Source organism: Emydura macquarii, unplaced genomic scaffold, assembly GCF_026122565.2.
Source record: "Emydura macquarii macquarii isolate MOO-44397 ecotype Brisbane River unplaced genomic scaffold, CSIRO-AGI_Emac_v2 contig_1363, whole genome shotgun sequence".
Lineage (NCBI taxonomy): Eukaryota > Metazoa > Chordata > Testudines > Chelidae > Emydura > Emydura macquarii.
The window spans coordinates 2,704,539-2,718,024 of NW_027131500.1; the positions used below are offsets into that span (position 1 = coordinate 2,704,539).

The window sequence follows — 13,486 nt, forward strand, 5'->3', positions numbered from 1 at the left end:
CAGAGGGACAGGCTCTGGGGAGGAGTCTAAAGGAATTGGACCTTTCCAGATACATGGAATAGTAAGTATTTAGGAAAAGCAAGCTTTGCATTTAGGCTGGCTAATTGTTTTTAAGATACATTTTTCTACAGTACTTTTTTATTCTAAATAAGTGAGAAGTGATAGCTCTGCTTTGCTTTGGTTGTTGATTACCACTGTCATTGCCTTGGAGGAAAAAGAACTGCAGGGTGTTAGGCTAAAGTGATTACGGTTGATACACGGGGAGTCTGTACTCTAGTTCTTGGTTTGAGAGCAGGAGAGTCACATGATTCCATCCTGAGACCTAGAGGGTGGGGCACACAGAGAGACCAGGAGGGTGGAGAGTAACGATGACACTGATGACCAGGAGTGATGGAATGGATAAGACATAGTCTGTCTGGGCAAAAATCACATTGGGGAAGAAGGCTACTAGAGCTTCCCCTGAGATAGTGCTTGGGGTGTGCTACAGGCCACTGGGATCCAATTTGGATATGGATAGAGACCGCTTTAATGTTTTTAATGGAGGAAATACTACTGGGAACTGTGTGATTATGGGAGACTTTAACTTCCCAGATATAGACTGGAGGGTAATTGCTAGTAATAATTATAGGGCTCGCATTTTACTGGATGTGATAGCTGACGGATTCCTTCACCATATAGTTGCTGAACCAACAAGAGGGTATGCCATTTTAGATTTGGCATTGGTGAGCAGTGAGGACCTCGTAGAAGAACTGGTGGAAGGGGACAACCTTGGTTCGAGCGACCATTAGCTTATTCAGGTCAAAGTAAATGGAAGGATAAACAAAAACAGATCTGTGACTAGTGTCTGATTTCAAAAGGGCTAACTTTAAAAAATTAAGGGAATTAGTTAAGAAAGTGGACTAGACTGAAGAACTAATGGATCTAAAGGTGGAGGAGGCTTCGAATTAGTTCCTGCAACTTTGACTTGAAGTATCTAAAGCCTGCATCCCAAGGAAGGGGAAAAAATTCTTAGGCAAGAGTTGTAGACCAAGCTAGATGAGCAAGCTTCTCAAACAGGTTATTAAGAGAAAGCAGAAAGCCTACAAGGAGTGGAAGATGGGAGGGATCAGCAAGGAAAGCTACCTCTTGGTGATCAGAACATGTAGAGATAAAATGAGAGAGGCCAAAAGCCAAGTAGAGTTGGATCTTGCAAAGGGAATTAAAACCAATAGTAAAAGGTTCTATAGCCATATAAATAGGAAGAAAACCAAGAAAGAAGTGGGACCGCTAAGCACTGAGGATGGGGTGGAGGTTAAGGATAATCTAGGTATGGCCCAATATCTAAACAAATACTTTGCCTCAGTTTTTAACAAGGCTAATGAAGAGCTTAGGGATAGTGGCAGGATGACTAAAGGGAATGAGGATGGAGGTAGAAATTACCACATCTGAGGTAGAAGCCAAACTTGAACAACTTAATGGGACTAAATTGGGGAGGGCGGATTATCTCCATCCAAGAACATTAAAGGAACTGGCACATGAAATTGCAAGCCCATTAGCAAGTATTTTTAATGAATCTATAAACTCAGGGGTTTACAGAATTGCTAACGTAGTTCCTATTTTTAAGAAAGGGGGAAAAAAAGTGATCTGAGTAACTACAGACCTGTCTGTTTGACCTCAGTAGCATGCAAGGTCTTGGAAAAACTTTTGAAAGAGAAAGTAGTTAAGGGCATCAAAGTTAATGGTAATTGGGACAAAATACAACATGGCTTTACAAAAGGTAGATCATGCCAGACCAACTTAATCTCCTTCTTCTGAGAAGATAACAGATTTCTTACACAAAGGGAATGCAGTGGATCTAATTTACCTAGATTTCAGTAAAGCATTTAATATGGTTCCACATGCGGAATTTAGTTAAATTGGAAAAGACAGGGATTAATATGAAAATTGGAAGGTGGATAAGGAATTGGTTAAAGGGGAGACTACAACGGGTCATACTGAAAAGTGAACTGTCAGGCTGGAGGGAGGTTACTAGTGGGATTCCTCAGGAATTGGTCTTGGGACCAATCTTATTTAACCTTTTTATTACTGACCTCAGCACAAAAAGTGGGAGTATGCTAAAAAAAATTTGCAGATGACACAAAGTTGGGAAGTATTGCTTATACAGAGAAGGACTGGCATATAATACAGGAAGATCTGGATGACCTTGTGAACTGGAGTAGTAGAAATAGGATGAAATTTAATAGTGGAAAGTGTAAGGTCATACATTTAGGGACTAATAACAAAAATATTTGCTATAAACTGGGGATGCATCAGTGGGAAGTGACAGAAGGGGAGAAGCACATGGGCATATTGGTTGATCACAGGATGACTATGAGCCGCCAATGTGATGTGGCAGTGAAGAAAGCTAATGCGGTCCTAGGATGCATCAGGCGAGGTATTTCCAGTAAAGATAGTGAGGTGTTAGTACCGTTATACAAGGTGCTGGTGAGACCTCATCTGCAATACTGTGTGCAGTTCTGGTCTCCCATGTTTAAGAAAGGTGAATTCAAACTGGAGCAGGTGCATAGAAGGGCTACTAGATAGTCCAAGGAATGGAAATCCTGCCTTATGAGAGGAGACTCAAGGAGCTTGGCTTGTTTAGCCTAACCAAAAGAAGGCTGAGGGGAGATATGATTGCTCTCTATAAATACATCAGAGGGATAAATGCAAGGGAGGGAGAGGAATTATTTAAGTTCAGCACCAATGTGGACACAAGAACTAATGGATATAAAGTGGCCATCAGGAAGTTTAGACTTGAAATTAAATGAGGATTGCTAACTATCAGAGGACTGAAGTGCTGGAATAGCCTTCCAGCTGTTAGCAATAGGAGCAACAAAAAAAAACCTAGCTTGCTTCAAGACTGAGCTTGATAAATTTATGGAGGCGATGGTATGATGGGACAGCCTAATTTGGCAATTAACGGATCTTTGACTACTAGCAGTAAATATGCCAAATGGCCTGTGGTGGGATGTTAGATGGGGTTCTGAGTTAGTACAAAGAATTCTTTCTGGGTATCTGGTTCGTGAGTCTTGCCTACATGCTCAAGGTTTAGTTGACTGATTACCATATTTGGGGTCAGGAAGGAATTTTCCTCCAGAGCAGATTGGCAAAGGCTGTGGGGGTTTTTCGCTTTCCTTTGCAGCCTGGGGCACAGGTCACTTGCTGGTGGAGTCTCTGTACCTTAAAATCTTTAAACCATTATTTGAATACTTCACTCAGTCATAGGTTAGGGGTCTATTATTACAGCAGTGGGTGAGTGAGGTTCTGTGGCCTGTGTTGTGCAGGAAGTTAGACTAGATGATCATAATGGTCCCTTCTGACCTTAAAGTCTGTGAGGACTCTAGAAAAACCAAATTAATCCACAGTTAATCCATTCCAAATTTTACAGGGATTAAAACTGGGGTGAAAAGAACTAATTATGTTTGCCTCCAGACCGAGGTGTACTCATTTGTGACATCAAAATAAGATGCCCATTTTCTTTCTTGTTTTCTTTGATCAGTAGTGAAATAGTTAAACGTTGATATTTAAATTATCATAATTAGGAAGGCATTTTAGCAGAGAAAATGTGGTAACCATCGAAAAATTTGTAATCACTCCTGGTTTTGCCTCTGCATTATTCCCCCAGTTTATTTAAGACAACAGTAGTTAATTAAGAGCTAGGGCACAGTGAGTTACTGATATGTAGGGCATGTATGTAAAAAATAAGGAACTTTTGAAAGGGGGCTGGAGCCTTGAGATTTTAAGTAACTGCCTGTCTTAATTGTGATGAGTTAATTGGTCTGTATAATGGCTAGGTAAAAAATTTCCATTGACACTATCTTTGATGGAAAACTGGGTTTTAAACTAAATGAATTTTTTCACTGAAAACTTCCATTGAAAACTTCAGCTCTGTTGAAAAAGAGAATACCCATATACTTTTCAGATTTTGGCTGAAAATATTTTGTTTTTCATGGAAAATTTCCACTCCTCCCCTCCCCCCCCATTTTCACCAAAAATTTGTCATGGGAAGGCTATTTTCTGAACAGCTCTATATTGTACTGCCCCACTCTTAGAGTACAATTTGTAATATATTTTCATGTAATATGGCACCTAGAGTGTATGGATAGGTGCCCTTTTTAAACCTGTATATGTCTAAATTATTTTCCCGTCATATTTATTGCTGCTTGTAATTGTAGCATGTCTTTCCATAATACATTTCTAGGTATAAAAGAAGTTATTTTTATGTCTGACAAGTACCATGATTGCCCTGAAATGACAGCTGCCCGGCGCATGTTTGATTTAGCTGGAATTATATACAGGTAAGATATAGGGCCTTCAGTGATGATAGAGGTTGACTTTTAAATGTGTAAATGAAAAAATTGCTATATGAGGAAGACAATCTTTAGGCAAAAGGTTGCCTAAACCTTTTGCGGGAGGTCTAGGTTGGATATTAGGAAAACTTTTTCAATAGGAGAGTGGTGAAGCACTGGAATGGATTACCTAGGGAGGTGGTGGAATCTCCATCTTTAGAAGTTTTTAAGGTGCACCTTGACAAAGCCCTGACTGGAATGATTTAGTTGGGGTTGGTCCTGCTTTGAGCAGGGAGTTGGACTAGGTGACCTCCTGAGGTCCCTTCCAACCCTAATCTTCTATGAATCTCTGAAAAGCTTTATTTTCTCCTTACATTATGTAACTTGTGTGGTACAGTTAATTCTCTTACAAAAACTCCCATGCAGATTTAGAACCTATCAATTCAGCACCTTTGATGGCCCTTGAAACTGAAGTCTGGTCTTTGGAGAACAGCAGCAGATGCTTCTGTACTGTGCCTCGCCAATGTGCCTTGAATGTGATCTGATGGGACTTAGGACTGACCTACCTTCTTGCCCTAATGTTCATTCAGTCCTTGGCCTTTCTTGTGAGACTGCCAACAAGATTGCCAATTGGGGTGGTGGTTTCTGGTATGTACACTCATAGGAGTTAGTGTGGAACCACCAATTCGTTTTATGTAGTTCATGGAGCCCTGTTGAAAGGGTAATAACTATCTGTCATAACCAGTCTGGGCTGGAACTAAACCAGCTACATAGGGTAAGAGGGTCTCGTATAATAATTTCAGTCCCTATCACTGTCCAGTCTTCTGCAGTCTGCTTTCTTAAAGGAAAAGAATAAAACCTTGAATATCTGTCCTGAAGAAATGAAAATCTGAATGATCTGTTGAGTAGTTTTTAAGAGTAATGACAGAGCTATCTTAAGACAATCTGTTTTGACAGCTAGTTTGGTTCCAATAACCTGCTATGGGTAAGATTAATTACAAAGTCATGGGGAGACTTTAAAATGCCAAAAAGTTTTACAATATTAATATAAAACCTTCTTAAATTTTACAAATACAGCAATTCTGACAGAGAAAATTTTAGGATGAAAGCTACCTGCTGAGCTAAGAAACACCCATGAACCAGTACAGCAGTATTTGAAATTCACTTTTGAAGTCACTCAGTGTGTTTCCTACCACTAAAGCTAAGTGGCTAAGTAAGGCATAAATCATTCTGTTACAAGTGAAATCTTCCAACAGTTTCCCCGTGGTGAGTGTTGTTACTTGCTTTTCAGACTGTTGGTCTGGACAAAAGGGGCATCCTAATCCTTCAAGGTTTCGATGGTCAGCAACATGTCCTTTACAAGAGGTGAAAATAGTCAACACAGTATTGATTATTAAGGATACAGGTTGTACTTAATGAATCTCTGGATCTGAATAGTGGAGCCTCATGAGACACCAAATCCACACTATTTGCATAATCCTTTGTTTATTTGAAAATTGTAATTTATATATTCAGTCCCCAAATACCCTTCCTTGCTAATTGCAGTAGCAGATGCTCTAATGGTGTAAAAAGGATGCGTTTTGTGGCAATATTAATTTTACAATTCTAAAGTTATAATTTTTAAATGATTCCCTCTTAACCAGTTTGTGGTTTTTTTTTTCTTGTATGATGCATAATGCAATCTATTCCCTTTGCTCAAAAACTATTGAAGTAAACTTTGGAAGTTTGCTATGAAAACTTGGCAGGGAAAAAGAGATCAAATTTTGCAGAAAAACTGGTAACATGATGCCACCTCCTGCAGCTAAGTTGTTAGAAATCCTTTGACTCCTGGGTAATTTATGAACTCCAATAGCTGAAGAACATACAGACTAAACAACCCCATGTGTCTTTTTGTCTTAGTCTTTCTTGTCCGGGTTTCTCTCAGTATGGTGCACTATAATTGGCTCCTATAGAGAGAGAACGCTAAGTGAATCCAAGGAAATTTTCTTAAAAAAAATTTAGTTGGAGCCAAAGCAAACAAAATATTTAACTACTCACTGGCTAATATCTATTCATACTTTTTCTTATTTTCAGGAAATTCAAACCAAAGTGCAATAAGATCATCATTGACTTTGATTCAATTAACAGCAGACCGAGTCAAAAGCCTCTGTGAGTTACGTCTCATTAAATCTCTTGAAGATTGTGATTATCCTTTTCTAAGAAGCTGCTAATGCCTTTCATCTTGAAGTTACACATAACTTTTTAATAGCCACTACAGCTAAAGTAGACATCTAAAGAATGTAAAGCCTGAAATTTTTCTCTGTCAGTCTTGTCATACAGAATCTACATCCAAACTTTTGGTTGCTGCATTTTTTTTTTCAAGTCTGCTTTTAAAATCTAGAACTATATAAAGGAGACCTAGCACTGCATGTGTACTACAAGAAAATGGTTTTAATTCTTACTATGTCCATCATTTGCTCTATTAAATGGAATCAAAATCAGTAACATGCTGGAAAACCTCGCTTACTTAGACGGATCTGTCCTTATTGGACACATGGATTTAAATTGCTAATCCACATGAAGTGTAAAAGATGTTGTCCATGCAAATATTGATATTCAATCTACAAGAGCACTAGAATGTTATTGTTAAAAAATTACAGTTAGATTAAAATATTGAGTGATGTCAAACTATACTGTTGCAATGTACTTTTATTTGCAAGATGTAATAGTGATTATCTTTTAATTGCTGTCTTATGTTGCAATATGTGGGGGGTGCAGTTATGTTTGGAGAATATTCTGTGTTGGATTAGGTTTAGAGGGGCTCTAAATTCTTTTTCCAAAGACACTTTGAATTTAATGGTGGATAAATGGGTAAGCCATTTGACTTTCACCTATGGGACCTTATTTGGAGTTGATTTTCATGTCTAAAAGGAAGCTAGTTTTTTGGTCTAAGTTTCTACTAGACAATCCAACACCGTTTAGTCTCAGAACTAACCTGTAAGGTAACTGAATCATTACTTGTTCTCAGAGAAATGAGCGATTCAACCCATGTTGCAGTTGTCTATGCCAAAAGTACTAGTTGTGGTTTTAGCTTGTTTGTTAATGCTGGCACAGTGCCTTCTTTTTCACAAATGTTGCCTAAAATAATATCCTTTTTAATTTTATTTTGAGAGTTGGGAATAGATTTGAGTGCCTTTTCTTTAATTTGATTTTTTTAAAATTAAATATACTTAATGGCTTTGTTTAGAAGATGTTTTTTATCCCAGAGGTAATCATATTTTTTTAAATATGGTTATATTTCGGTAAGCTTTTATTTTCTCTGTAAAGGCTTTCTGTTCCATATTTTGGGACATTATGTAATTTGGCTTCCTTCCAGTACTATTAAAGTCTTATTAAAATCTACTGTGCTGAAGTAGACTCATTATTATATTACAGCATGTGCTTGACTCCAGAGTACTGCTGTTTTTGCAATCATATGCAAAGCATATTTTGTACATTTGCGATATCCTCACATAAAGTGTAATGTTCAAAAACCACTTGGCTATGTTATGATGCGATGGTAAGATGTAGGTCATTTGTGACCTTTTACCTTATTTCCTTCCTTCCACAATTGTTTTCGCAATTTGGTCTGGGGTTTACTGCCAAAAGAGAGTTGTTTTTTATGTGCTAATTTTGAAGTGGATTGGACTGACTTTTTGAGAGGTGCAATCTAAAAAAATTATTCTAAAATAACTCCTACCCCCATCTCAATTCTCAAAAACAGCTTGTACTAGGAGCTCCATATTTATTTCTGTAAGAGATGTAATGTAAAGGGATAAATTGAATGATCCTTGGTTGATAATTGGGGAAAAATCACTTGTAGCTACTACAAAAATGAATTTTTGGATGTTAATGTACAATTATTTCAAATATTATCACTACATCTCATGAACCATATATTCTTCAGTGTCTGGAACATGTCAAACAAAAAACATAATACTGACAAAATTATCTTAAAAAACGAATTTAGCTCAATTTCCAAATGAATAAATGGTCTGAAGAATGACTTCTTTTGCACATCATTACAGTATGCACTATTACACCAGTTCATCCCTCCATTTTTAAAACAGAACATTTTACATCAAGAAATTAAATCAAGATTAGTTCTTCATAGTGCATGTCTCAAATCATTGGAATCTGAATCACCATGTGGATGGGAGGTTCTTGGGATCTCTGTAGGACTGTAGGCCTCTTCTGCTGAGTCACTAATGTAAGATGTTAGAACCTTGTATAAAGCTTGCAGAGTAATTTCAGCTGATTCATGTTAATAGGTAGGTCATATGAGATAACAACCCAGCTCCACATAAAAGAGGATAGAAGAAGGAAAGGGCAGATTTGAAGGATTTTATAAAGTCAAGATGAAGAGAGAGTTTAGCCTGAGAAGTTCATGTGCTGTTTAACAATAAAGGCAAATCCTAAAAAGGCTCTTAAACAATATCGTTTGTTTTTTATACTGTTTGGAATAGGATTGATGCTTGCAGTCCTTTAATCCAGAAGAAAATACATTGTAAACACAGCTTTGACTTCCAAATGAAGAATAATTGTGCTAATTATAAACTATGTGCACATGCAGAATTCATGTCCCCTGCAGATCTTTTTGTTTCCCTGCAGAATAATAGATTTTGACAGGGAAGTTGCAAGAGAGCTCTCTCACACCTCCCTGGCATGGGTCCTGAGTGGGCGTGTTGGGAGCAGCCGGGAGCGATGTAAATCACTGCCTCATTGGGAGGAAGGCTGGGCATGCACACGAGACTCTTCTTCTTCTCACTTGCTATCATAGTGTGCCCAGTGTGGAGAGGCAGGGCACCCGGGTTTCTGGGGCAGGCCTGACCCTTGCACTGTGTTAGGGTCAGGTGCAGCCTTGCTCCCGACTCAGTGTCCCATGGGGAGGGCTCCGGGGTGATTCTCCCTCCCCACCCAACCATGCATCCAGTGGCCTGTGTTCCCCGGTGCACGCCCCTTACCCCGTCACTGCATCTGCCCTGCAGAGACGTGGGCCTGACACAAGCAGCTGCAAGGAGCCTTGGCCAGGGATGCCATTTAGGGAGGGCAGGGCAGGGACCTTCCTCCCCCAACCTCCCGAGTTTCCCAGGTGAAGCTCTTAGCTGCAGGGCCACACATGCAGGTCTCCACCTCCAGGAGCTGGAGTTCTCCAGCTGCGGCTCCCGCAGTCAGTTTCCTCTTCTGTGTTAGGGCTTCTGGGGGATGTGGCAGGCAAGGAAGAAGTCTGTCAGGGTGGGAGGCGGAGCAGAGGGTCCCCAGTGGTGGTGGGGATGGGAGGAGAAGCAGAAGGTCCCCAGTGGTGGGAGGGATGTTGGAGTCTGGGGTGGGAAAGGGGAGTCAATCTGCAGGGGAAGGGAGAAATGAGGACATAGGGCTGTGCCCTGGGGAAGAGGCAGTGAGTATAGGAGTAGCAGTTGAGGGGGAACAGTCTGGGGCAAAGATCTGAGGGAGTGGGAGTTAAAGGATGGGGGTCTAGGAGCAGCTACAGGGGTCCTGATGTCTGTTTGTCCTAAGAGAAGCAGGGAACACCCTCATCTCTCCCTGGGAAGAGAGTGGGGACATCCCATTAAGCTAATGCATTCTCTCAATTGACTCATCTGCTCTCTGCCTTCCCATCTCTCCTATTTTAGGGTAACTTATACTTTGATCCTGCAGTGAGGATCTGTGTGAGCACAGGTTTTTGGTTTTTTTTAAACTCTACTTCTAGGGCAATCTCTGTGTTGTCTGTATTGTTACAGACATACTTGCTGATGGGTATTTGAAATTAATTACCAAATCATTGAGATGGGCGTGATTATATTGTGTTACTTTGACCAATAAAATATTGCAGAATTTTAAAATATTGTGCACAGAATGTTTAGGGGTTTGGTTTTTTGGCACAGAATTCCTCCAGGAGTAACCATGGTAAACTTTGTTTCTTCTACCAATGCTCCAAATGTGTTGTACTTTGCATGTTAGCATATTGAAAGAATTCTAGCAGTCATTTGTACTCCATACAAGTAAGGAAACTTTGTAGAATTGGAGTTTTACTTCCAAAACCTTTCAGTACTAAGTATAGTGCTCAAGAGCTGTAGAGTTAAGAACACTGCATAGTGGTGATTGAAGGATCCTACATGTAAAGTGTTATCTATAAATCTTCTTACAATTAAGCATAAAGGGTTAAATAATTCAGGTTATGCAAACACTGGGTAAGATGCTCATCCCAGTGTAGCCCCTTTACTCAAGGGAAAAGGGCCAGAACAGTGTAAAGGGGTCCTGCTTCTGGCTGGGGAACAATTCCCCATTGCAAGCATGGCAGAAGACTCCTATAAGGCTGCATTCTAAGGACCTGCTGGTATAGGGGGCATGGGTGGGAACAGGGTCACAGCATGCAGTGCTGCAACCCAGGGAAAGTGCAGTAACTTAGTCCCCCAGGGCAGTCTGCAGTATGCCAGGGGTCACTCCAACTCCCAGAGTAGCCAGGGATCAGAGAGCAGGGGTGCAAAGGTGGCTTAAAATTCTCTCTCTACTGCATACATAAGTCTTGGCTCTGGTGTTGATAGTTCCGTTGTTTCAAAGGAATTTGGCTGTTGTGGGATAGAACATAGAATGGCTGTGTTCTGAACCAGTAGAAACTTCCTTAAAATCAGCCTTCTTCTCTGAGTACTTGCTCATGTCCATTCTGCTATAAGTATGTGCACGCCTCCATGCACAGCTACCAGAACTTTTTTCCCTTTAGCAGATCCCGTAGGGCCAGCTCCGGGGCACCCTGGAGTCATGCGCACATGTTGCGGTATATGAGGTGCTGCTGGCCCTACGCCCCCTCAGTTCCTTCTTTCTGCCTGTGACAGTTACTGGAACTGCCTGCGCTTGCACTGCAAGTGCTTAATTCTCCATGTCTTAAACTTTAAACAAGGATTTTTTGTGTTAACTAGCTAGTTAGATTAATAACTGTTGTAGTGGTAGTTAGATACTTAGATAGTCTAACTGAGACTTTACAGGGAGCAGGTATGCTCCACTGTCATGGCTTCAAGCCACGCGCTTTCAGCGGGAAGGCTTTCCCGCTAAGTGACCCCCACTGCCTGAAGCATGGGGGGGGGAGCCCTTCATGAGAAGGGAACGGATCGATAAGGCTTTCAAACCGCCGGAAAATCCACCTGAAAGCCTGGCTCATGGAGACCCCAAGCTGGGTCCGAGCCAACCTGCTTTGCTGTGGCATCCGGTGCAAAGGGCACCGTCGCAACTGACTTGACTTGACACCACAAAGACGGAATAACTCGGGGCATGGATACTCCCCCGTGTTGTCAGAGCAGGCGGGGTGGAGCATTGATCTGCACTGAGGTCGGATCATGGAGACCCGCTGCCGTCTCCAGCCAGAGAGCCTCCCCTGACTCGGGAGAGTGGGGGGGCCCTTCAGCACCTACCGGCACTGTCGACTTCGGTGGCCAAAGGGCGGCAAGAGCATTGTTGGCTTTGTATACGCCACCGCCGTCCATACCTCCACGAGAGAGAAGGGGCTGGTGTTATGGGGAAGCCCGCGTTGGAACCCCCTGAATTGCTCCGGAGATCCCCGGTATGGGGTGGAAGATCTCCTGCAGACCGGTTTCCTAGGGTAGAGCAGGAACACTCCCCTAGAAGTCATCCCAGGTCGCGGTCGCCAGACTAACCTGCGTCGAGGTGGAGAGCGAAGTCGCTTGCCCGACACCAGTCTCGACCCCCCGGCACTGGGTGAGGTCCATCCCACTGCTCTGGCAATGAAGAGTTCGCCCGCAAGGACGCGGCGCTGATCCCAGTCACCGGAGACAGTCTTGGTACTAAGGAATTCACCGGGTGGTGCAGAACCCCAGATGCCGGAGATGGTCTCGGCACCGAGGAGTTCGCCCCGCACTGAAGCTGCGCCAAAATCGGTGGCCAGAAACGGACTCGGCATCGAGGAGTTCGCCCTGCAACGAGGCTGGGCAGAGCTGGTCGCTGGAGCTTGACTCAGCGCCAAGACACATGCTGAGCGCAAAAGTTTCTCGGTACTGGGATGATGCTCTGGTCAGCCCAGCTCGCCGGAGTATTGTCTGTACGCCTGCTCCAGCCGCCACACCCACAACGAACCTGGTAGTTGAGATCGTCATCGTCTAGGGGTCGCTCTCTGGAGCAACGGTGCCGTACAGTAAGAGCCCGTTGGGCAGCCCCAGCAGTAGTCTGTCAAGGGTGCCTCCATGTCCCTTTGAGGATGCAGTACCTGTGGGAGCAACCATCAACGAAAGGTGCCAGATCCCCAGGTGGATGGCCTCAGAGGCAATGGTCACCCCAATGGCTGTATGGGGGCCTAAGGCGTCTCCCGCAGGGGGACACAGGACCACAGTTCATCAACCCCTCAGGGACGCAATCAGTGCCTCAAGTACAGGGAAAGGGCCACCAGGCGCCCTCGGACAACAACTCGGCCCCACGGGCAGGGACTTCTGGGGGGATCGCCTGTCGGCGAAAGAGGTGCTGCAGCCTGCAGCTCCCACCCACCTCCCCGCCAGATGAAGCATGCTCCTGAGCCCTGGTTGATTCTAGGGCACACCGGAAACTGCTCAAGAGGTGGCCTCCACCTTGGGGCTGGAGGCCAAGGAGCAAAAGAGGTGGCAGACAACCTTTAATGTGCTACCGGTCTACAGAGGGGTGCTCAACATAGTGAGGGTCTTGTGGCAAAACCCCTCCTCCGTAGTCCAAGGCCTAAATGAGCTGAGAAGAGTATTACACCCACCCAAGGGGTTTGAATACTGTTCACCACCCCGCCCCAGATCCCTGGTGGTGGTTGCTGCCAACCACAGGAATAGGCAAGGCAGATGGGCTCTACTCCAGAGAACAAGGGCGACTGCAAGCCAGACTCGTTTGGAGAAAATTGTATTCAATAGTACTACCAGCAAGTGGAAGGTGAGCCCTTGGGGGACTCAGTGAGCCACTTTGCTGAGGCTCTGCCCAGCAGCAGGCGCTGAACCTGTATGCTATTGCAGAAGAAGCTACCACAGGAGCTAGAGCAGCGCTCCAGGCACCCTCAGTTGCTGCTGATTCGGTGGGCAGAGCCATGCCCCCTGCCATCAGCATGCCCAGAGGTTAGTGGCTGCAATACCGGGCTATCCCAAAAAGGTCCAGCAGCCCATCCAGGGCCCTTCCTTAGACGAGTCAGCCTTCTCTTTGGT

At 43.2% G+C, this 13,486-nt stretch overlaps 1 protein-coding gene across 1 annotated transcript in view; it reads left to right on the plus strand.

Annotated features, from left to right (window-relative positions):
• Positions 1 to 7,688, plus strand: part of DCTD (dCMP deaminase) — a 28,465-nt gene extending 20,777 nt beyond the window's left edge. The window contains 2 exon segments of the mRNA XM_067551692.1: positions 4,220 to 4,316; positions 6,381 to 7,688. Of these exon segments, the coding sequence (XP_067407793.1) occupies positions 4,220 to 4,316; positions 6,381 to 6,459 (176 nt within the window). The 3' untranslated portion in view covers positions 6,460 to 7,688.
• Positions 7,689 to 13,486: the final 5,798 nt, after the last annotated feature.